Genomic DNA, 24145 nt, shown 5'->3' with positions numbered 1-24145 from the left:
TGATTCTCGCTATTCTCTGTCAAACGTGTTTCTTCTTCATATTTGGGGGAAATATTGCTTTGACTTTCACGCCATTTGCAACAGATGAATCCCGAAAACCAAGGTTCCGCTGCATTTGCAGATTGACGTACGTTTTTGAATTATTTGCTCTTTTTGCGCTCAGGCCGAAGCAATACAAGCGTTCCTTCGGCACCGTCTCGAAGGTGAATCGACGAGCTCCGTTGACGCTTTTGCCGCCATCTCGGCACCCGAGAACGACGTCGAAGCGAGTCGAGGGGATTCATTTCCAGTACCTGAATTGCGTGAGCTCACCTGGTGGCAGATCTCGTGGACGACCACCATGGTCAGCTCCATCCGGTAGGACGCCGACGACACTCGGGCGTCCAGCAGGATCTTCTGCTCCACGAAAACGCTCAGGCCCCAGTTCTCCATGGCGGCGTACGGGTGCTTGGGCACCGCCAGCAAGTCTGAAGGCCGCAACAGACACAACAACGGGGTCACGCCGCCGGCGCCGCTCTTTCGCACAGGCCCGCCCGCCCGCCCGCCGCGCGGCTGGGACGCTAGCGGCATCGACGGAGAAATGGAAAAAAGGGGATCAAATGTCTTTTGGTAAAAGCCATTTTGAAAAGTTTGACCAAAAGAGGGTTAGAAAGGCTTCTCCAGCATTTTAACAATTGCTCCAGAAAGCACCTTTTCAGGGTTTTAAAAAAAGCCAAATATTGCGATATAGTATTAGATATTACAAGTGTTCAGCAAATGTTCAAGTGTTAAAAAGCGATACAAAGGTGCTGGTTGTTTGAAAAAAGTCCACAAAATGATTGAAAGGGTTGAAAAAAATGTTCACAAGGTTTTCAAAAGTGTTTACCAAAAGTGTACAAAAGATTATTCGGGGTTCGAAAGTATTCAAAATGTTGCAAAAGTCTTCCCAAAGTTTTCCAAAAGGATTTCCTGCGCCAATCTTTGGCATTCAAAGCCACAACACAAAAAGGTCTTTCGGGGACCACGCGGGCCGTACGGATCATCGGGCACGGTGATGACGACGACGACGACGACGAAGGGGAGGAAGAGGACATCGCCTCCCCCTCGTCTTCCTTCGCCAGCTGTCGATCACGCGTCGCGCGTCGCTGTCGAGCGACAAATGACTTGCCGACAAAACACAAGCAAGCAGCGAGCGCTCGCTCGCTCGCATGGCAACAGACGTCCAAAAGTTCCCACGCGCGCCCCGAAGACGAGCAGCCAATCACGAGACGGCTAAACGCCGTCGGTTCGTTTTGCGCACGACTGAGCGCTCGCTGGCAGCTCATTGGCCGGCGCCCGCCATCACTGTAAGCGAAGATGCAAATGAGCTTTAAGGTGGAATATGCAAATGAGACATTAAAGGAATTACACGTTGAAATTGAAGCGAAACCAATTTCATTTTAGCGCACACGCGCACTCACGCACACGCAAATGAGATTGAGTGCGGCTGCTTCGTCTCGTGCGATTCACCTGAATTGCGCCTGAGGCGCGCACACACACACACACACACACACAGCGAAGATGTCCTGATGCTGAAAATAGCGTCCATGTTTATTTTTGTTTCTCTTTCTTCCTTCTCTTTTCTCATCTGTTGGTTTTCACATTTGCACATCATCTTCCTCACATGCGACTTGCTTTCATCACGCTTTGCCTTCCTCGTCCTCGTCACGGCCGGAGCGTTCGGGGGGCTGTTGCCGCGGCGACGGTCTGGCGTGACGACAACAATCGAGGACGGCGATCCTCATATGGTCACCTCCGTCTCGCTCTTGAAGAACATGCACGCACACACAACCACACACACGTCCACTCGCACGCTCTCCCGTTCCTCAAGAAGTTTTCTTGCGGTGCACAAAAGGATTAAAGCCGACGTGCGTGCAATGAGTCGATGACGGCGTTCATGTGGGCGGGTGGCGCGGCGCCCTCAGGAGCTCATCCCGCGTACGGCGGCTCATTATACTAACGCGCGGTCCGCCGCCGGCGCTCCGCCGGAGGCTCCGAAGCGGACGCGTCTCGACGCGTGACTCGGGAGAGTCCGTGAAGAGGACCGCAATTAGTCCTCATCTCGTCAAGCGCTGACACCGAGCTCCCGGCACGCATTGCGTCGACCACGCGCAACGTGCGCTCGGTGGATGCACGCGTCGATTGCTTTGTTTGTTTGTTTGGCAGAAAGTCTTCTTCCAGCGGGGGTGTGTGTGTGTCGTGCTTGTTGTCTCGCACACACCCGCTCCCGAGAGCATCTCGCCCACCTGTGCCTCGTTGACCCTCGTCACCCCGTGCATTTAACCTCGTGTCTCGTTCTTTGCGGTCGCCGGTTCGTTTCGGAGTGGCGCATTTTGGGTCCTGTCCTTTGTTCCGTTCATGAACGGATTATCAAAGAAGCCCAGCGTGACAACAAAACGGCTCGTTGGCTTTTTCTTTGTCTTCGTTCGCTTTTCCAGCTCACAGACAACAGCCGCTCCCGTGACGACCATCCGGATGCGCACACGCGCCGACCCACGCACACGCGACCGCACACTGATACGTGCACGCCAACACACACACAGGCTGACAGGCACACACGCGCAACCACAAACTGGCACTAACACGCAAACGCGCACTGGCAATCGTCAAGCAGCGGCGCTAAACAAATCAGATCCAATCGAGTGCGAACAGAAAAGCTCTTTGAGAGCTTCTGGACTGGCAAAGCTGACATGAATTATAAGCGCCAGCAGGAAGTCACGCAGGAAGCGCTTCTGGCGCGTCCTAAATCCACGCACACGCTCTCATCCGGCCGATGAACGATCACGTCCGGCTTCGAGGAGAAAAGTTGCGGAACTTCGCCGGGTCGTCGCAAATGGCGAGGGAGACGTTTCCGTGGGAACGGACGGCGGGGCAGCAATCGGCCGAGCGGCCCCAGATCCGAAATGGACTCCGGTCGGCGACAAATGCAACAGGATGACGGCGGTTACTCGAGCAACAGCTACGTCCGTGTAGGTTGCCATGGTAACTGCTCGATTCACTCACGAGTCACCATCGTAGCCACGGCAACGGCGATTTCGACAACAACTTACAGCTGTTGCTATGGTCGTCGCGCTAAGCGCCATATCCAGTGATGCGCGTCAGTATGGTCTCTATGGTAACTGCTACCCACTAACAGGTGTCGCCAAAGTTACACACACACACACGCAATCTTCACATCATCACCACGGTTTCTACGGAAACCGTTCATCGGCCTTCTGATGGCAGAATTCGAATTCGAACTCGCATCACGCCAGGACGACGTCGTCACTTCCCATAATGCACCGCGTCTCTCGGCGCTTCCCGCTGCAGAACGGCAACAAAAACTTTTCCCGGACGCTTCGTGAGGGTCAAAATATTAGGAACGGCGGAGCGGCAGGGAGCTTGTGTAACGTCTCCCAAAGTCAAGCGGACTCGTTGCGATGGGAGAGCAGCACGCAGACAGCTGACTGGCCCGAAGCTCTGCCCGCGTACGCGTGTGCGCACGCGTGTGCGTTTCGCTTCAGTCCATCTGCTGTCGACGCGCGAGGCCAACAGACAAAGACAGAAAAGCACACATGGTGTCGGCGTGTGCGGGCGCGCGTGAGCCCAGAGGCGCCGCCGCGTGCGCGCGGATCCCAGATGGAGGCAGAACTCCCCGGAACGCATCAGTCCACACACGTCGCGTCCAATTGCGCGGGAGGGACGATCACCTGAGCCTCAACATTGGCGCTCGGGCGCAAAAACTTCTTCTTCCTTCTCATGATAGAAACTTTTCAAGTGGGCATTAGAACATTCCCGACATCCAAGCACCGTGAACATTATCGCTACGCTTTCGCAAGTGACAACCGCCAACGGACACATGACAAAACGGACAGCCGTCACGATCGACGCCTGGCACAATTGACTCGCGTAGGGCCCGCCGCGCGATGCGGCCAAACCCGATCGGACTGCGACGAGATGACAGTTGGCGACTGCCCCCCGCACATTGAGCGAACGCACGCGCGCAGTATATTTTTGTCGAGAGGAAGCGTGGCAATGAAAGGAAAGGCTCACTCGCTCCTACGATCTGCGACGTCGAAGCTCATTTTGAACGGCTGCCAGACCAGGAAGCCGACTGATCGCGAAAAACCAGCCAATTTCACCACGCCAAGAAATAGGCTGTCCAATTCCACTCGTTGGCCCCCCTGCTCAACCCTCAAACCAAAAATGCTGAAAACATCTCCTTCAACATAAAAACCGCCGCGTTTATTTTTAGGATTCGGCAGTACTCGGGGGACCTGCGCGGCCTGAATGACAACAGATGGCGCCCGGCGGCCCGGGGACCTCCAGGACCCTCGCTCGCTCGCTCGCTCGCACGAATAAAGACGGAATTCCGCCGTGTCGGCACGACCGGACGGCGCAGAGATGAGCGAGGCCGGCGAACATGTGAAACGCAGCAGATGTTGGCCAGGCTCAGCTAACGAGAGACTTTCTCGACGTTACTGAAAAGAAAACAAAAGGAGCAGCTCAGTCATCGGAACAAGGTTCGATATCGAGTGTGTGTCGTCATGTTCCATTTCCACCGACACTTCGGCTTTAAAAGGCATTTCAATATTTGGAGAAAGATGAGGTGGATTAAAAAAAAAACTAAGTCGCCCGACTGAATGATGGCGTTCAAATGGAAATGGAAACGTGACCGCCTGCCCGCGCGCCATCGAGTCGAATTGGCAAACCGACCGAGCGAAAAGCAAATTCAAATGGTCAACAAATAAAACTGAAAAGTGAAAACCTTTCCGAAGTGGCTCGGGACCTTTGGACCCAAATCAAGCAAGCTCGACTGTGGGCGGGAGGATGGAAATTAGCCAAAATGTGACGAGCGAGCGGCGCGGCGCGGCAGACTGGACGCGCGTGTCCGTCACAAAGCGACAAACGCGTGAAGAGACAAAAGGGAAGTGAAGTGCGCTTACCCAGTTTGGGCAGCGAGTACTGGACCTGGAAGAAGTCCTGGTAGAAGCCCAGAAGCCTCTTGGCGATGTGAAGCGAGTAGTCGCCGGCACCGCTGGCGACGGCGTCCGGTCGCGCGAACAAACGGATCTACGGGCGGAAGAAGAAAAAAAAAAGACGGGATGAAAAACAGCAACGCCGCCATCCGCACGTCCTCAAAGATGGCGACGGGTTACGCCTTGGACTGGTCGCCAGTCAGACAAACGACACTAAATGTCAGCGTGACACAAACAAACCGATTGCACCTTCTGCTCACGATGGGAAATGCGCGTCGCTCGTCGACGGCCTCAAATCTTCGATCGCAGAACTGTCGTGCGCACGCGTGTGTGCGTCCCGTCAAATTCGAATGCTGAAAGAGGCCCGCTGGACAAATTCTGGAATTTGCTCACCAAATTTGCGCTTTCCGGGGACGGCTCGGTCTTTCGTCACCATGACAACCACTCAGTGCTGCCAAATCACGTTTCTTTCAAGGGGATCATCTGATAAAAACGGGTTGTTGTTTGCACGATTATCCGATGATCGATTTCCACTCATTTGCAAAAATGGAAGCTGAAGCCGAGCTGCAGCGAGTACTTTGACACGATAGTGTTTCGCACAGCGGGGTCCGGCTGTCGCTTGAAAATGACGGATCTTCACTCAGCGTAGCTGCCGAATCAGAGGAAGGAAAACTCAGGCTGATGTGAATCGGGCCCAGTGTCACGTCACAATTGATCAACATTGTCTTGAAAGACAAAAGGAGAAAGGAGAAGCGCAACGTGGAGGAGGAGATGAATCACACGCACGCCAACAAGTTAGCAAGCAGCTCATTTTAGCCTCCAAACCACACACACGTGTGTGTGTGTGTGTGTGTCAAATAAGATGTTTTCGTCAGTTTCCGAAAGAGCGGACGCGCAAAGCCTGCTACCTCCGCCGAGGACAACGTCCCACTCGCTGAGCATCGTGTTAACGCTAGCAATAGCGTCGATGTCCACAAACACACACACACACACGCGCGCTGGTCTCTTGACGCATTTGTTACCTTCGTGACAACACGCAGAGCACCAAAGCTTGAACAAGTATGAGAGCGTGCAACGATCATTTGTGGCGTTTTCTTCCAGCTACACTCAGAGTGCGTGTGTGCGTGCGTGCGTGCGTGCGTGTTGGAAAAGAAGCCAAAGCGGCACAAAAGCGTCCCTTCGGAGCGCCGCCGACATGGCGCAGCTGGCGTCGCGTGGCGTGCGCTAACGCGGCGCAGCTGGCCAGAACAGGAGGTGACCCGTTTCCACTTCCTGGAGTCGGAATTTGATGACGTCGTCTCTCCAGGTAGTCACGACGCCTTTCGGTCTCGACCAAATCGGGGACACTGTGAGATACGCTCAGACGTGGTGGGACATCGTGGCAACATTAGGAAACTCAATTGGACATGATGGGATCAGGGGAAAATGATGCGATAGCAAAGCCGACATCGTGGGACATAATAGGGGGCACAACGGGGGCCGTTACGCAACGCAAAAGGCAAGACTGCGGGACGCGTCACTCACCGCCACTCCGCCGTCGCCGCGCGTCTCTCTGGACGTGAAGTTGCACACGGCCCAGGCCAGGTAGTACGTGGACATGCGAGGCGTGCGTGCGAAGCGTCGGGTCGTCCAGCCGTCGTCGCCGCCGCCGTCGTCGTCGTCGCCGCCGCCGCGCTCCACCGGCATGTTGGCCAGAGACGTGTACTGCGGGTCGTGACGCAGGCTCAGCGAGAAGGTGGCCTTGTACGCCGGCTCGTCGAAGCACGGGAACGCTTTGCGGGCGTGCGTCGGGCTGAACTGGGTCACCGCCAGGTAGCTGACCGACACAACGCAAGTTGCGCGTCACACACGGGAAATTTCGGAGGAGTTACACAATCAATTATTTGATCAATTACATGAGACTGAATCATTTGACGAGTCAAGAGATTCTCTGATGAGTTATAGATTATTTGAAAAATCACAGCCATGTTTTCTGATGTCTGGATTATGATGAGTCACATGGTTTTTGTTTTATATAGTTGGTCGGATTATGTGCCGAGTCACAAACTGATTGCAGGATTATTGGATGAGACTTTTTCTTTTTTTTTTTTTTAAACAGCATTATATGACGAGTCAAATTGTTTGCAGGATAATCTGATGATTATCAGATTAATTGCCAATGTTTCCTTTCATTGGGAACGATCTTGCCTGTGCGTAGCGCACAGGAAGTACTCGCGCACACACACAGAAGATCATGACTCGACGGTTTTGCGACATCTTTGAATTCTACAGCGCGTATCATTTTACAAAGCAAGCGGATGAAGGCGCCGAGTCATGACTTTCGGTGCAAAAATACGCAGCTCGCGGGTCGGCTTTCGCAAAAAAAGAAGACAAACTCCAGGCGAGGTTTAACGACCGGTCGTTCACACATTTGTCATCCATTTACAAGAATCCGACTGATTTTGTTTTGAAACCACGACGTCGTCGTCGTCTGCTGCTTTCATGTGACTGTCAGGTCACGTGACACTCGTCTGACTGCGCGTGCGTGCGTGCGTGCGTGCGGCCATTAATTCGAGCACCTCCGAGCACTGACGCGTTTCAACTGTCCTGAGGTTCACAATCACGTTAGCTTGTGATTTTACTCGCATCGCTGCATCCTGCTAATCCCTACAACTAACACACACGCACATGCGTGTGTAACATGTACACACACACACTGGGTCAAAAGCAGGTACTTTTGACTTATTAAAGAACTGATTTCAGGAAGGAACAAAGGAAGAAAAGGAAAGAAAGCAACAATGAGGGAAAGGAAGAAATGGAAGGATTAGAGAAAGGAAAGTCGGATGTACGAAAGGAAGGAAGGGAGGAAGGGAGGCGTTTTTCTGGGACCTTGTCGATGAAGATGAGAGCCAAGAAAGAATTTTTTTTGCAGCAGCTACAACGCTAACGCCAAATCAGTGATTCCCGGCCGGTGCGCCGTGAGCGAAATCCTGTTTCTTTCTTTATGGCGCCGAGGCAAAGCGACAGACGCAACAAAGAAATGCGTTCCTGTCACATGCCAGGAAGAACGTGCAGCCATGAATGGATCCACTTTTGGTGACATTTTTCAATTGTCGCCATCAAGGTTGGGAATGGCTGCGCGAAATGAACCAATGGCATCGCAGTAAACAAAGTGTTATTCGGAATTACCTCTCACACACGCACACACACACACACACACACACACGGCTGAAACCATCTCACGCGCCACGACAACACGTGCATGAGAATATGAGAGGATTTCCGTCAGAGCGCAAACATGAAAAGGACTGTTTGACTTTGTGTGAGAACATTCCAGTAGTGTGCGTGAGAGTGCCTGAGTTGCGTCCGGGAGTGTTTGAGTTGTGTGCGTGCGCGCGTACCGCCTCTCCCCGTCGAGCGTGTAAGAGCTCCTGAAGAATCCGAGCAGCTCGTCCTCGATGGCGGCGTCGAAGGTGACGTTGACTCGATACGTCCGGGGAGCTTTGAGCTCTCGATGGAGGACCAACACCAGCATCTGATTGGCCGGGAACAGGAAGTGGCGCTGGACGCGGACGGCTCCGCCCCCCGGCCTGTTGGCCGTCACCGACACGCTGGACACCTGCGAACGCAAAGGACTGGACTCATTCTCCAGATCAGCGATTTCCAACCTCGATGGCGCCAAGGCACACGTTTTACAACTGAAAAATCTCAAAAATGTCACAAAACGTGGATCCATGAATGACTGCGCGTACTTGCTGGCATCTCAGAGAAGAGCATTGATTTGTTCCGTCTGTCGCTATGGCCCACTGGCATCAGTAAAGATACGGGATTTCTTGGAAATAAATCATTTCTTCGGCAGTCAAGTCAAATTTGACACACCTGAGGAGCACTCGCGGCACACTGGTTGACAATCACCGGACCAGATCCTCCTCTCCAGACCAGAACTCAAACCTTCTCTCGGGACTAAAACGCTTTCTGGGGACCAGAACCTTCTCTGGGGGCTAAAATCTTCCTTCAAGACTCGAATCTTCTTGACGACCGCCGCCGCCACCTTGGTGTCTGCGGGGCGCGTTGGCGCAACAGGAAGCTGCCGTCACGTTAGCCTGCCCGCGGGCGCGCAAACGTCGACAGCAAAACCTAATGAAGCTGAAAAGACTAAATTAGCCCCAACAAGGAAATGACCAGAATAAACCTGCGCACACGCGCACGCACGCACGCACAAGGAAGTGGGCGGGCCTGTGCTGACAGACTGACAGCTGCTCATCAAGAGTCAACCTCGTGACCAAACAGGAAGCGATGGACGTCTCTCGCGGCCAAAACGACGCTTGAAGCAAATATGGCGTCAAACGGGAAAGTATGGCATTCGAGTAAGGTCACGTCAACAGGTCGGGCGTCAAGTGTGGCGTGTGCGTACCTGGAGCGCGTGCGCGTGCAGCACTACGAATCTGGTGGCGTTGACGCACTCCACGTCGATGCTGACGTCGCCGGCGAAGGTGAAGTTGTCCATGCGGACGGCCACGCGGAGGTCGTAGTGGCGCGGCCTGAGCGAGCCCGGCAGCCGGCTCGCCCGCCACGGCGCCGCCGCCGCCTCCTCCTCCGCCCGCTCGCCGCCGCGACGGCCCGGCCCCGCCGTGGCGGCGGCGCCCTCCTCGGGGCCCCCGCACTCCTCGAAGCGGACCCCCAGCGCCACGGCCGCGGCGGTCACCGCGACGAGCGTCAGGACGGCCAGCGCGAAGGCCAGGACCAGACGCCTGCGGACGCTCGCCGCCCGCGGACGCACCCCGGGCGCGGCCGCCGCCCACTGCTCGGACGTCCCGCGCCCGTTGCGCATGGCGCCCGCCGGCTTCAACTTCGAACTTTGCTGGGATTGGAGGGGGTCACAGAAGGCCTCAAAGGAGGGAGAAGAGGAAGAGGAGCTTTGAGGCGAGAGTTTCAATGTCAGCACATATGAATATGCAAATGAGCCTCCAATACGCAAATGACCGCCAGCGCGTTAACAAATGATACCTTGACACGTGATCCTCATCGACTACCTTCTTATGATTAGTTCGATGAGCAAATGTCGCTGTCGCTCTATTGCAAGAAAAGAAGAATCCCCCAAAATGTTTCTGTTGCGCCTCGACGTGCATCGTCCGCTAATTGATGATCGGAAGTCCAGCAAGAAGCGGCTGACGTTCTTCGCTTTTCAAATCGCTCCCTTCCACTCTCAAGTCCTGCGAGCGTCATCAAAAATAAGAATTAGGATTATTATTCCACGCCGCCCCCCCCCCCCCCCCCCCCCCAAAAAAAAAAAAAAAAGCGTCACGCAGGAAGCCTCGGTCGGAACCGACGAGTCATCCCGAGCACGGCGGCGGCGGTTCCGCTGGTCCGCTCCGCGACCGGCGGCTGCTTCGTGTCCACGCGGAACAAAGCCGAAGCATCCCGCGTGCGCCGTGACGTGGCCGCGCCGTCCGAAGCGAGGAGGAGGAGGAGGAGGAGGAGGAGGAAGAGGAGGCGGCGCGTGCACGCGGAGCCCGCCTGCTCGCACACGCACGAGCACGTCAGACTTTTCGCACGATTTATGTCAACTTGCTCGATTGCATTTTGATTTGAAACGAAAGCAAATAAACGCAGTTGTGACGTCACGTCACCGCCAAGCGCACCGGCCAGTCACGTGACAGGGGCCACCTGGTGTCCCATCGGCGAGGGACGAGGTCACATGTGCACCAACTCACGTAACCCTTAAACTCATTTACTCACGGCATAACTCATCAACCAATGAACATCAAACAACTAATTAACTCACCAAGTGACTCATTTGCATATCAAGTCAACAACATTTACAACTAACAGATTAACCGACCACCAAACTCACCAACTAACCGACTCGCTTCGACATTAACTAACCGATTAACAACGTGACTCATTGACTAACCCAACCAAATCATGAACCGACCAATGAAGATTAGTCAACCGATTTAACTTAGCAACCAACCCATGCTAAAATAAACCAATGAACTCATGAACTAACCAACTAACTCACAAAGGGCAACGACGCGGACGACTAGCGCGGGGCTCGCTAACCTTCGCCTGCCTCGGCAAGACGGACGCCGAGCGCGCACGCGCACAACGGGTTGCTAGCGGTTGAGGTGCCGACGGCCGTAGGAAAAATAGTGGGCACCGCAGCTGGTTTCGGCGCTTTCTGCTAAGTCTTCCTCGAAACGCGCCGGTTCCGAGTGATCGGCACAGTTTGGAACGCTTGCTAGGCGCCCGTAGCCGAGCGTGTTTCTTCCCCCGTCTGAATGTGTTGACGTGATCGTAAGTAATCAATGACGAGAAAACTAAGAAGCAAGGTCCATGAGCGTGCAAGTGTGTGTGTGAATTTCAGTTTGTGTGTGCGAGCGCGTGAGTGTGTGAGCAATGGCACGAGTGCGCTAGGCTAGGCGAAGCTCATTAGCTCATCCGCTAGGCTAAACACATTGAGACAAAATGGCCGCTCGGCAACTCAAAGCCGGAGCGCGAGTGCGCGCGGTTGCCCGATAACGACTCAACACGACATCAAAACAATCTTTCTCCCGCACGACGAATAAATACAAAACTAAGTCAGCGTGACAACAAAGAAAGAAATAAACAACAAGAAATCAAAAGGAAACCAAGTCGCTGTGACTGGCGTCGCCAGATCATAAATAGCGAGGCCGGCGGCGGGTCATCAGTGAGAAGCTCTCGCTCTGCAAATTGCGCCGTAACTCAGCACGGCGCGCGTGCGCGTGCGCCACATGAAGTAAACTGGCCCCACGGTACCCACAATGCATCTGGAGCTGCTCGAGAGTTAGCCGTCCATTGGAGCTAAACGCACGCCTGCTTCATTGAGAACCCCCCCCGAAAACCCCACCGCTGCCGTTACTATGGCAACCAGCGTGACAGTGAGAAATACAAGCACACCATTGGACGGACGTGTGTGTCACCATGACAACGACAACAACAACACAAAGCAAACCCGTCTGTAAGTGTTGAAAGTGGATTTGTATCGCGTGCTCGTGTGGGAGGTGACGCTATTATTTACGGACCGCGAACGCAGCACACGCGCACACAATTACACGCTTGTACACACGCGCTCGTTTTTCCCTTCAGGTTCCACGTCGGCAAAAGCGATGGATGCGGCAACGTCAACTTCGACAGGACACACGCAAACACACAAACACGCTCTCTCAAGGTTTTCATTGTTTAGCCAGCATGCTGTTGTGGCCAACGGGAGGACACCGGACGAGCGGGCGCAACGAGGCCGGCGCCCCCAGGGGCGCGCACGGGCACTCCTCCCTCCAGGGAAACCAAATCAAATGTTTTTATTCCAGCAGCCAATCTCAATCTCAACAATCTCACTTTTAACGGCTTTACTGTGTGTGTGTGTGTGTGTGCTCACGTGTGAGAGTGAGTGTCTGAATGGAAGTGTGCAAGTGTGTGTGTCGGCAGGGTATCGAGGTAGCGGCAGGCCGACTTTAGCTAAGTCAGCTAAATGCTAATCGCACGTCTGAAGCTAAGCTAAGATCATTAATCCTTCTCTTGTTTTTTTCACTTCCTGTGTGTGATGTCATCAGTCATTGTGCGACACTAACACAAAGTTGTTCAGATGCAAAAGAAACACTTTTTGTGTGTTTATGTTTTATTTTTTGGGGCTCTGGCCACTTAACAAAATGGCGACCTCATTTGAACTTCTTAACGTGTGCGTGTTTGTGTGTGTGCGTGGTCGTCGATCAAAGTGACAAAGACTTTTGAGCGCATGGCCTTCTGCGACCCCTCTTAACCCTTTTGCTGCCTGGTTGCGTGTGTGCGTGTCAACGGCTTGTGTTTGTGTTTTTCAATGTGTTTAAGTGTGTGTGTGTGGTTTCTGCACTAATTACTTGTCAGCCACCACACGCGTTGTGTTCACACACACTTTGAATTCACACGTACACACAAACGTACATGAGTTTTGTGAACACACTTGCATTCCCATATATGCACACAAACACACATTTCTTCCACATTGACAGACACACACAAGCAAGCAGCCACTGATTAAAGGTGTGTTAAAGTGTTCATCACGCAATTTGTCGTGTAAAACTCACATTTTTGGATGTGTTGAAATCGAGTTTGATGGGAGGAATTTGCCGCCCGCTTCAGCAGCGATCGATCCTTCCTCAAAGCACAGCTGCGAGATCAATACTGACCGCGTGCGCTGATTGTTGTGATTTTCTTCACCAATGGAGTTTTGAGTGCAAATGTTGAAGTTTTCTTTTCTTGTCTTTCTGGAACTTTCTTTGTTGAATTGGTCATATTTTGTTTGCCACGTCGCCTATGTATTCCTTGTGTATTTGTCCGGTTGTGCACGTGTTATGTTGTGTTTTGGTCACGTGCGCGTTTGCCATGTTGCGTATTGTTCGTTTGTCAATCATGTTTGTGTTCATTGTTCTGCGTGTTTGTCCTGTCGCGTGTGAGACGGGCTGGACACGTATGAGTCGTTTCCATGACAACCAACACGAAAGTGGATGATAATACTTCCAGGTTACACAATATGACGTTCGGTGACAACACGTCATGCATGCATGCATGACTTTGATTGAATATTAAATGCAATCAAACATGTCTGTATCAATCTGTGTGTGTGTGTGTGCAGGGATTAAGGATACATATGAGGGGCTGTTAGGGACATTATTCAGGATTAGCTCTCACACTTATTATTCAAATGCTTTCACACACACAAACTCCTGAAAGGCTCTCATAAACACAACTCAAACCCTCTCATACGCACAAGTCTAGCTCTCATAAAGACTCCTCAAATGCGTTCATGTCAATCACATTCTCGCACACGTCACTGGTATTCACGGGTTCATGTCAATCATGCTCACACGTGAACATTGTAAATCTTTTTGGTAGTGGTGTTTATGAGAGTGTTTGAGTGTCTTATGAGAGCAAGACTTGTGCGCATTAGAGAGTTTGAGTTGTGTTTATGAGAGCCCTATAGTCGTCTGTGTGTGTGTGAAAGCATTTGAATAGTAAGTGTGAGAGCTAATCCTGAATAATGTCCCTAACGGCCCCTCATAGGTCCACACGCAAACACGCAATTGTGCAAGGGCCATATCAAATTCAATATTTATAAATTGACTTTCACTTCCTCCACTTAGCATGAATGTAACTAAATGAATTCACAACATGTTTGATCCGTTATTATCAATCACTGTCATCCATATTTTCATCTCGGTTCATATTCGATCGATATTTATTAGCATAGCTTCCCCATAGCCATGGAAACACACAGCTCACCACGTTTGACAGAAACCTGATTATTATGGGATGCTCCACTGAAAGAACAAAATCAGCAATGTGCGCGAGTGTGTTTGGAAAGACCAGCCAGCAGTAAATCTCATTAGGAAGCGACGATGAGAGGAACCTGCCTCACACACACACACACACACACACACACACACAGCATGCTGCAAACTCTCCTTTTCAATGACTTTTCTTTAGCGGTTCCATTTCCTTGTCTTTTTTCAGTTTTTTGGTATCTTTGCAGAAAGTAAGCCAAGGTCAAGACCTCAACAGCAAGACACGCACACAGAGCGGCGCTAAATCCTATGAGCCGTCACACAAAAACACGTTGCAGTCGCAGCACATAATGACACACAAACAGTCTTTTACGCCTGACGAGCGCGTGTGAGACAGCTTGACGCGCGTGTGTGGCTCCACACTCACGCACACAATGAATAATGGAGGACTTGTGAATGTTGAACATACGCGAGAATAAAAAGTGAGACGAGCCTGCAGGGGAATGTCGTCTGATCCCAATCGCGCACGCACACACAGACAGACACACATCTACAGTAAGTGCGTGTGTGTGTCTCAGGAGCAGTGCGCTGCTGTCCTTGCGCAATGTCATGCACGTAGTGCGCTCGTTTTATTGGGTTAGGAGACGGAAGGGGACGCGCACACGCGCACATAATGACAAGTGCGTCTCTTCTTTTGTCTCACACACTCACGCGGGTCGTGTTTAAACTGTGTGTGTGTTTGCACAGTGCTCAATTTACAAAATGTCACCACAAGGTCCTCATGAGGCTCGATGCACGCACGCGCACAATTCTGGTGTCTGTGTGCGTTTCTGCCTGTTGGATCAGTTGGCCATCAACTTGTAAAAGGGGATGACGTTGTGTGTGTGTGTGTGTGCGCGCGCGTCCGCGTGTGTCATTGTCAACTTGCAAAGTCAGATGAGAAAAGCAGCGGAGGAGAACCAGTTTGTTGGTGATTGATATTTGAATTAAAGATCAGTGTCAAGTGGGATTAAAGGGATTATAAAACAGCTACTCGCACACCACAGAGGACACAAAACAGGCGCAGTCCAAAGGAGCTAACGTGTGATGCTAATACAGCCGCTAACGTTAACGTTCTGCCTCATTTGAGCGATGAAATATTGTCAGTAAACAAACAATTTGATTGATAGCTGCTATTTTAGGACAAAAACCTTGGCCTCTGTGTGTGCGTGTGGGCCTCATTAAACACACACACTGCTACTCCACCGTTCTCCTTTTTTCCACTTCCTGATCATTTTCTTCTTCTTTGGAGCAGAACATCAGCGCACACACAAGCACGACAGTGGAGCGTTTGATGCGTGTGCGTGCGTGCGTGCGTGTGTGTTGCACTGACTTCATGCAGGTCCTGCAGGATCCGCACGAGGCTTGTGGCTGCGCGGTCCTCAGATCACAAGCAGGTTGTTGTGGGCGGAAGGTTCTGCAGTTACACATGACAACAATATTCAACACACACGAAAACACAAATGGACAAATACACGGGCAGGCGCTCGCTCGCTTCAATGTTGTTTTTCAAAGTGAAGGTGGCCGTCTTCTTCAATTTGTTTGTCACGTGCTGACCGGCTCCATTGGTTTTGGGTTTTGTTTTGTTTTTCTCTCCTTTTCAAACTGTGAAGCTCTTGATGCCGGAGCAGGTTTTCTGGTGTCACGGAGGACTTTTGTCTCCTGCCTCTGTGCTTATTTAGTGAAAGATTGCAGTCGTGCAGAACGAGGTTTAAGAGTGCGAGAGAGCAGACAGAAAGAAAAAACAAACCGGGACACGAACTGCGAGAAGCAAACAAGGCAAAAACGTTATTTGACACCTCGTGAGTTCGGAAGAGGGCCGCAACACCACGACCAGAGCAGCAGCTGCAAAAAGCGCATTTTGGCACCTGGTCTCTTGTTGCTCGTGGAGGATTTTAGGTTGGTGGATCACCCAACAAAACGTTCAACGTGAATGATGAAGTGTTTCATTATCGTCATCGTGGTCATAATAATTGGTAGCTGCCAGTTGGTGGTTGAAGTCCGTTTCAAGACGAACAGATTGTGCTGTGCTGCCACCTGGTGGCTGACAGGGACAGCTGCACCGCCACGCCCAAAAAACTTTCCCGAGTGAATGAATTCATCTTCTATCAAATGAAAACGTCTGACCGTATTTGTTTTAAGAGTTTTGACTTTGTTCAAAACAAAAGACTTGTTTCAAGAAACATTTTAAGAATCTTATCAAGTCAATTCATACTACTTCCATTGGCAGATTTTTCACTGAAGACAGTCTGCTCCTAAAATAGGTGAAAGAAATCTGCTAATATAGCTCGTTCCCACTGGCTGTATAAGATTCTTCAAACAAGAGCTTGTATCTTGTTGTCTTGCTGAAAATGTACAAAATGTGTGGAAGTACAGCAAGTAGGAAGTACAAGTTGTTTTCACGAGAAGCACAAATCAAATCGACTGATATTTTCCTGCCACATTTTTAGCTCTCTGTAGCATTGTTCTGGATTCCACCTGATTTCGCGGCAGGACACGCCCCGCCGCACTATGATTGGCTTGCCGCATCCGGGCGGGAACGGCAGAAACCCGACTTCCGCTTTTTATTTCGTCCCAATGCGAGATGCATCCTGGGAAGGGTCATTTCTTCCTACCTGGCCGCAGCAGCCAATCATCTCGCAGCGGGGCGTGTCCTATCATTGTGCGTTTGCTGTCATTTCCAAAGTACGTGGATTGTACGGAAGTGACGTCAGGAACGATCAGTAACGTGAACGTTCCACAGCCAAAATCGACAAAGTAACCAGCACATATTGGGTTTATCATTTCGCGATATATATATATATATATATATATATATATATAATAGTCATACAAAAACGTGCACGTGAGGTGCAGGTATTGTTTTTGTCCACTTGGGGTCGCCGGAACCGTGGCGCACTTTTGCCTTTTTCCCCAACGTGGCCCCGCTGGAGGGATTACAACTCGCGGTGGCAGCCTAACGATGTTCTGCTTTACAGTAGACGCGTTGCACTTGAGCTTTTTTCCCGAGCGCTAACCCTTTTACAAACTCTTCCTGGCTTGCGCTTATTGCAACGCGAGTCTGCAAATTCCTGCGATAAATTCCAACTTTACGATTCGCACAACGAGCCTGCAAAAAGTGAACCGCAAGCATATTGTCAAAAAAGCCAAATATGACGTCAACTGATCAGACACACACAAAAAGACAATTTAATGTTGTCCATCTGACATCACAGACAAATAAATGGGCACGAAATAACAGTTCTATTTTTCAAAAATGTCATAAAAACAGTTTGTCTCCTTAACACTTCTATCTATATCTTTTGTTAAATGGTATAAAAAGGTATAAAAACTTGCAGCAAAAGCGGACTGTCAACGTTGAATCGTTCTAGTGCAGGTGGCTGAAGAGATTCTCGAATTTTTCGAGCATAAAAAAAAAAAATCATCGAGCGCAGATCTTGCCGTCTCAGTAGGCCTTCATGGCCATGGACGAAGCGGCGCCGCGGTCATGACGTCGGACCTGGTGGATCATCAGGAGGGACACCAGCAGGCCCAGAAGCTACACGCACGCACGCACAAAGGTTACAACCTCGGCCGGACCGGCGCGACCGCACTCGCGACTTCGGCTCGACTCACGGCGGTGACGGCGAAGCCGAAGAGAAAGCCGATGATGATGTTGAAGAAGAAGTCGGCGTAGGTGATGAGGACCTCGGCGCAGGGCTGCGAGGACGACAAGTGACGTCCGATGGTTAACGACGCGGCGGCGTTGAGCTTCACAAATGAGTATTTAGCACATCTGATTTCAACTGGAAAGTGGCTGCTTCAAAGCAAAATGGCTGACTTCCTGTTTGTTTTCAGACATGGGTCCTTGAGACCGATTTACGCGTGCAGTTATGTGACTGCAGATATCGCCACCAAATGTGCCGTCGATCGCTGAAACGGGTGACGAGGGACTCCGCTTCGAAGCGAAACGACTGATTTACGGGCACGGCTCCTTGAGACCTTTTCGGGCATCCTACGACGATAGACACGCCCCCCAGATTTGGTGTCGATCGGTGAAACCGGTGTCAGGGCCTGAATTTGTGTAACTTTTCCACGGACACGACGTGAGGGAGTTGAGTGACAATCTTACTTGTTGGTAGATGTGATCGGGGCCCGTGGTTCCCTGCGAACAAAACGGCGTCGGTCAGTCGCGCGTCAGCGAGCGAGGCGCTAAAAGCGGTCAGCGCGGCCGCTACCTGAGGTCGGGCTTTGCATCCGGGATGTCCGAAGAGTCCGTAACCTCCGAAGCCGTCCAATCCGGGTCGGCACCCGCACGAGGCGGGGATGTCGTCGCCCCAGTCGCCGGCGCTCACCAAGCCGCAGCAGTGAGCCTGAGAGAGACACGCGAGTCGGCTATGGAAGTGGAGCGTCGACGTGTTGTCGTAATATCAATAACGCAAACGATAACGTCTCACGCTCTCCTGCAGCTGCCGAAGCACGGCCTGGAAGCCTTCCTCCGCCATGAAGGGCTCGGCCACCTCGGCCGAGGTGCTGTGGAAGCCGTCTCTCACCTTCGCCGCCGACGCAGACGGCAAAAAGCCACACGACGGGTCACTCGACAAGCGCAAATGCGGGCTGCCCTCGAAAGGGATACGGTGTCCGAACATGCACGCCGACACGAAGCCCTTCCAAAAAGTGCCACGAAAAGCAAATGGTGGAAAAACGTGTCAATCGCGGAGATCCACAGCCGGAAAATAGGGAGAAAAAGAGAAAGAGACCGCGTTCCAGAATCACACATGCCATGAATATTATGCCATGATAGGTCGTCGTCGGGTTCATGATTTGGGAGTCAAATCCGGCATTCGCCGGTGGTGCCCTTTGAACAGCGATTTTCCCCGCGGCCAATACACGGCACGCTTCCGCTCGTGCGCTCATCTAATGTGTACAGAGGCGGCGCGGGGCACCGGGGGCCCGTGCCCGCCCACCTTTTTACACAATGCGTGTGATGTGCCTGCCCCTTTTCGGGAATGGAAATTTCCATCAGCTCCCCGACGTCGACAACCCCAAAAGTTGTTCCGCCGCCGTTGAATTTGCGCATGTACGTTTTGAAGTGGAAAAACCTCACAATGAGTTTGCGGGGTTCACAACCTCCGACGACGTTAAGAACCGCCGCGCTAAAATAAACACAGAAATCATCACAAGCACTAAAAGGTGCATTTTTGTCCGACCTTGTTCCTCATGACGACCACCACGATGCCGAAGATGAGCATGATGACCATCCCCGCCACCATGAAGCCGGCAAACTGGCAAACAAACAAACAAGTTGGCACCCCACGCACACGCACACGGCACTGTCACGTGACTTTCGTGCGGCTACGTACGATCTTGAGGGCGAGCTCCTTCTCGGATATTCCCGCGTAGATTCCCAAACAGGAAATGCCGAGCACGCCGATGGCGAACACCCACGCCCATCCCAGGCCCGGGGCGCCCACCGCCGACAGCTGATCCGCACGCACGCCGCAACACAATTCAAACGGCTCAAATCAAATATGTTGATGATTTATACAACACAATTGTAAATCATAAAATCATTCATTCATTTATGTATTTGTAATTAATGACCTATTATTCCATTTTTGAAAAGTTCAACGTAAAATGCTAAAATAGTTGATTGGAGCATTTGATATGCTCATTGATTGGAATCTTTTTCAACATTTCATTTTTGATCTGTGGTGAGTTTTGGGGGCGTGACTTTTGGCGCCGTTTTCCTCCAAATGGAATTTGTTGACTTTGGTGCCATCGGACCGCGATTTCAGTTGAAATGAATCCGCTCGTGGCGAGGGGCATTCGGGGGGGGGGGGGGGGGGGGGGATTGTTTCACATTTGGCACAGAGGCAGTGCAAATTGCCCCCCCCCCCCCCCCCCCCCGTCCTCGCAAATGACGTCGTTTCCCGGCACGGCCTTCACGAGCATTCCAGGACATACTACACTTTCACAACATTTGTGCGAGCGCAACGCTTCCCATGTTGCTTCACGTTGTAAAAAAACATTGTTGAGTGTTTCCTCAAATGAAGTGAAAAGAAACGCGTGTGCAGAACTTCACTTTTCTTCCACTTCTTCTTCCACTTTTTCTTCGTGTCATTTGAAAGTACTCGTCAGAGTAATTGTTGTTATAGTTTGTGTTGTAGGAGCAACAACGAGTTGTTTTCGTACTTGAATTTACAGTGGCCATTGTTTCAGTACTATACTAGTTGTTTTTTTCCACCATTCATTTGGCGATCTTGTGCATTTGAATTGTCATTTTATCGATTTATTTGACAGAGGTCATATACGTTGTTGTTTTTGTAGTTTGTTTGATCGCAGTAGTTGTAGTCGTCGTCATTTTTATGGTTGAATTTTTTGCTGGCCGGTCGTCGTTACAGTCGCTTTGAAAATAGTTTCATTTTATAAACTTGTACTGTCTTACGAGTTGTTTTACAGTAGTTTTCAAAGTTTGCTCTATCATAGCTGGATGAGAAGTAGACGGTTTTTTGATAGCTTCAAAAGCCGTGTTCTTTTTCTGATCGTTTGTGCAGTTTACCTGCGCACTGAAGACGCTGGCCTTCACCACCCCGAAGATCAGCAGACATCCGATGATCTGGAAAAAACAAACAAACAGACAAAAAAAACATAGCCTACATGTGCCCCCTTTGTCACAAATGGCAATGTAATCCAACATAATCAAGTGGAAGGTATGTGTCACAACGTAAGGAACAGTATTGGGATTGGAACATAATGCCACAGCATCGCAATGTAACGCTAGGTCATGTGACATAACGTCGTCCCACGTAACATGACACAAAATGGAAGTGTGTCATCATGTCACATTGTCATTGAAGGGAACAAAACAAAAGGTAACGCAACAGCGTCACATAATAGTGTACGTAACGGAACATCGTCGTGTAATATAACGCGTCGTAACATAACGGAACACAGTCGTGTAACGTAACCTAAAAGCATAAGCTAACAGAGGCTACGGTAACTTGGCGCAAGATAGCGTGGTCTCCAGGTGGCGTAACGACATCGTGAGAGTTCTGGCGGCGGACTCCAAGAGGATGACATCGTTCATCTCAAAGTCAAACGGCCCGACAGCTCCTTCTGCTCGGGTCGGGATTTTTTGCCCCCCGAAAAAAATAAATGACAACTTGCTAAATGTGAAGGAGAACCGGAAACGTAGAAAGTGTTGTGTGCCCCCCCCCGCTGCGGTAAAGAACGCAGAAGCGTTGCAGCTGTAAACGGAGAATGGGTTTGCCCCACGATCATAAAAAGAAAAAAAAGAAGAGTGCTGGCTGACTTGAAAGTGGGCGTGGGGGGCGGTGGGCTTTGTGTTTCGGGGAAAAGAAAATGAGGCCAGATGGGGTTTTTGGAGGGGGAGTGGAAATGTACTCGGATGTTTTTTTTTGCATGTGTTGTTTGTTACGCAATGACATCCATTCTTCTGGAAACGTGATTCCTTCAAAACATACAAGTTCCAAAAACTTACTTTTGTCCTTTTAAAAACATTCTTTCACCAATGACTTGCACGGTGATGTAATCACGTACATTTCGGATCACACTCTAAACTTGATCACCTCGTGATTAAATGTGCTTCCAAATCACAAATTGTTACTTTATCCCGTTGACATTTTTTTCTTTCAAAACAAGTTGTATTCCTGCGTGTAAATGTTACCGGCGAAAAATACATTCCATAAAATAACTGTTTGTAACAGTCCAAACTTTTTGGGGGAATGATTCAAAATGGATTTTTACATCCCCATCTTCAAAACATTCCTTGACAATTTGTATTCCTATGTGCACTATACAGTCCTGATTTAAGTTGGAAACTTTAACACCACAAAATATGATATCATTAAATCCCTTCAAACAACTTTTGCTTCCAATATAATGGATAAAATGGAATGGATTCTCTTTCACGTGAAAAGGTGACTTCCGAAACAAGTGTGAGTTTTTCTCGCCACGAGAGAGTGGCGCACACACGCGCAAGAGCAAGCAGTTGTACTCACAGCAAAGACGACGTTGAAGAAGACAAAAAGACATTTGAGGCAGCCGTTAATTTTTCCCATTTTGAAGGTGAAGTCGCAGCTCGTGCGTGCGCGTTGCTTTGATGAGCGGCAGCTTGTCAGGATGGTAGAAACGCGCGCCCGTGCCTGCGCAGCGGTACGATGCCGAGAGAGACCGCCCCCCCCCCCCCCCCCCTCCGCGCTGAAACAAAAACACACGCACAACTTGGGACCATTTAGCAACACGCTCACACGTGCTTTGACGTCATTTTCAAGAAAAGCTCACGAAGGAAAGTTGAGTTGAAAAGCCTCAAAAGTGTTTTTTGGCAGCACTCGGATGGAATTGTCAAAGTTCTAGCTGATGTACATCTACAATGCGTTTACCTCCTGGCACTCTGTGCGTGCGTGCGTGTGCGTGTACTACTGTGACTGTACGCATGTGTGTCAGTGAACGTTTGCACGGGTGTGTCCATATCCGATTGCGTGAGCGTGCGTGTGTGAGCATGCCTCCGCGTGTTTCATTGTATGTTTGTGCGTGCGTTTGACTGTGCGCGTGTACTGTGGCCAACACGGTCTATGGAAATGTCACAACCCGGCAAATTGTTCACGTGACTGGCGTGTCTCGATCGGTTCCCTCAGGAGGGAAATTCAGGAGAAGCAACCTTCAAGCGGACGAACGTTCTGGCTGTCGTCATGGTGATGTGCAAAGGACAATACTAGAGGATTTGAGGAATGCAAGTTTTATCGTGTAAGCGCTTCAGACAGGAAATGATGTGTTGCGCTTTCGACGGCCGGCAGGATGCGGCACGGCCCAGGTGGGATTTGAAAAACGCAGTTTATTTTCCCGCTCGTATCAACGTTTTTCGGCGGCCGAGTGGAGTTGTGAGGTTGCGGGTTCAAATCCGTGTGGAGTTTGCATGTTTTCCCCGTGCCTGCGTGGCTTTTCTCTGGGTACTCCGGTTTCCCACATCCCACATCCCGAAAACATGCACGCTAGGTTGGCCGATGACCAATTTTCCCGTAGGTGCGACTGGTTGTTTGTTTCTGTGCCCTGTGATTGGCTGGCGACCAGTTCAGGGTGTAACCCGCCTCTCGCTCAGACGGGCGCCTGCACGCCCGCGACGCACGTGAGGAGAAGCGCTACGGAAGACGATTACAGGGGGTGAAATTAATATGGAATTGAAATGAATCAAAAGTCATGTCTGCCTTCAAGTGTTTTTCATGTTGGACAAAGTTTAGAGTGAAATGAGTGACTCGTTTGTTTAACGAGTCAACTTACCACGTGTGGGAGAAACGGGGAGCGAGCCGCGGCGACGTCGCCCGCTGCGGGCCTGGAGGCAGAAGTCAGGCGTCCCGGCGGTCGAGAGGATCGTGTTAGCCCGCGCGCGCACAATCGGAAAAGGACGGCCTTCATTCCTTGCCCGCTCTCACTGGTCTTGGGTTTCCTGGATGAAAGCTCGCTTGCACAATATCGTCACATGCAGTCCAAGTCCACCATCGGACACCGACCGCAATTGGCAAAAACACAGCGAGAGAGAGACGAGTCAGTCGTGATTTTGGGCAACTTCAAAAATCTTTCGCTCATTTTGTTGTGTTCAACAGTTGACAAATTGCTTGAAATAAAAACACAAACAATTACAGCGTGGGTGTTTTACACGTTCAAAACACTTGCGACGTTTGCATTTTGGGATCACAAATGTTGAAAATTGCTTTCATGTTTCAAGAGGTTTTCAAACATGTGCCAACCTGAAAGTGTCAGAAACCCAAAACAGACAAGACCGGATGTGGAAAGGCAGTAACACACAGCAGGAAGTCAACACAAACACACGCGCGCACACGTACGTAAAAACGACACGCGCGTCAAGTTATG

At 50.9% G+C, this 24145-nt stretch overlaps 2 protein-coding genes across 13 annotated transcripts in view; both read right to left on the bottom strand.

Moving 5' to 3' along the window:
* Positions 1-16735, bottom strand: part of LOC133471785 (thyrotropin-releasing hormone-degrading ectoenzyme-like) — a 29163-nt gene extending 12428 nt beyond the window's left edge. For 2 of the 8 annotated variants that reach the window (XM_061761718.1, XM_061761719.1), the window contains exons 1-6: positions 9963-12974; positions 9370-9871; positions 8357-8574; positions 6501-6792; positions 4944-5070; positions 313-467 (exon numbers count right to left, since the gene is read on the bottom strand). In XM_061761718.1, the coding sequence (XP_061617702.1) occupies positions 313-467; positions 4944-5070; positions 6501-6792; positions 8357-8574; positions 9370-9871; positions 9963-10084 (1416 nt within the window). In that variant the 5' untranslated portion in view covers positions 10085-12974. Of the gene's footprint in view, positions 1-312; positions 468-4943; positions 5071-6500; positions 6793-8356; positions 8575-8834; positions 9094-9369; positions 9872-9962; positions 12982-13039; positions 13630-15608 lie in introns of those variants that run through there. The other 6 variants (XM_061761715.1, XM_061761714.1, XM_061761720.1 and 3 more) reach the window with 6 other exon arrangements.
* A 706-nt stretch (positions 16736-17441) lies between these two features.
* LOC133471797 (23 kDa integral membrane protein-like) lies at positions 17442-23732 on the bottom strand. Of its 5 annotated transcripts, none has more exons than XM_061761771.1 (9): positions 23555-23732; positions 20817-20873; positions 19618-19737; positions 19465-19539; positions 18712-18921; positions 18493-18627; positions 18387-18419; positions 17891-17974; positions 17442-17813 (listed from the first exon to the last, which is right to left on the bottom strand). In XM_061761771.1, exons 1-9 carry the CDS (start codon positions 23687-23689, stop codon positions 17721-17723), a joined length of 942 nt encoding a protein of 313 aa, XP_061617755.1. In that variant the 5' UTR covers positions 23690-23732; the 3' UTR covers positions 17442-17720. The 5 variants fall into 5 exon arrangements, with proteins under 5 accessions (XP_061617755.1, XP_061617757.1, XP_061617756.1 ...); XM_061761773.1 differs by having other exon boundaries at positions 18712-18807; positions 23555-23708; XM_061761772.1 differs by lacking the exon at positions 23555-23732 and adding an exon at positions 22279-22448.
* Between the last annotated feature and the right edge of the window lie 413 nt (positions 23733-24145).

This window comes from Phyllopteryx taeniolatus, chromosome 22 (genome assembly GCF_024500385.1).
Source record: "Phyllopteryx taeniolatus isolate TA_2022b chromosome 22, UOR_Ptae_1.2, whole genome shotgun sequence".
In the NCBI taxonomy this organism is placed as follows: domain Eukaryota; kingdom Metazoa; phylum Chordata; class Actinopteri; order Syngnathiformes; family Syngnathidae; genus Phyllopteryx; species Phyllopteryx taeniolatus.
The sequence above is the reverse complement of the archived record's forward strand: the minus strand, read 5'-3'. Positions and strand labels throughout refer to the sequence as shown.

Coding starts and splice junctions, on each gene's coding strand:
- LOC133471797 (XM_061761771.1), bottom strand. CDS start 23,689: ATGAAGGCCGTCCTTTTCCGATTGTGCGCGCGCGGGCTAACACGATCC. Junction 20,874..23,554: donor CCCCGTTTCTCCCACACGTG/GTAAGTTGACTC, acceptor TGTTTTTTCCAG/ATCATCGGATGTCTGCTGAT. Junction 18,420..18,492: donor GATGCAAAGCCCGACCTCAG/GTAGCGGCCGCG, acceptor TTTTGTTCGCAG/GGAACCACGGGCCCCGATCA.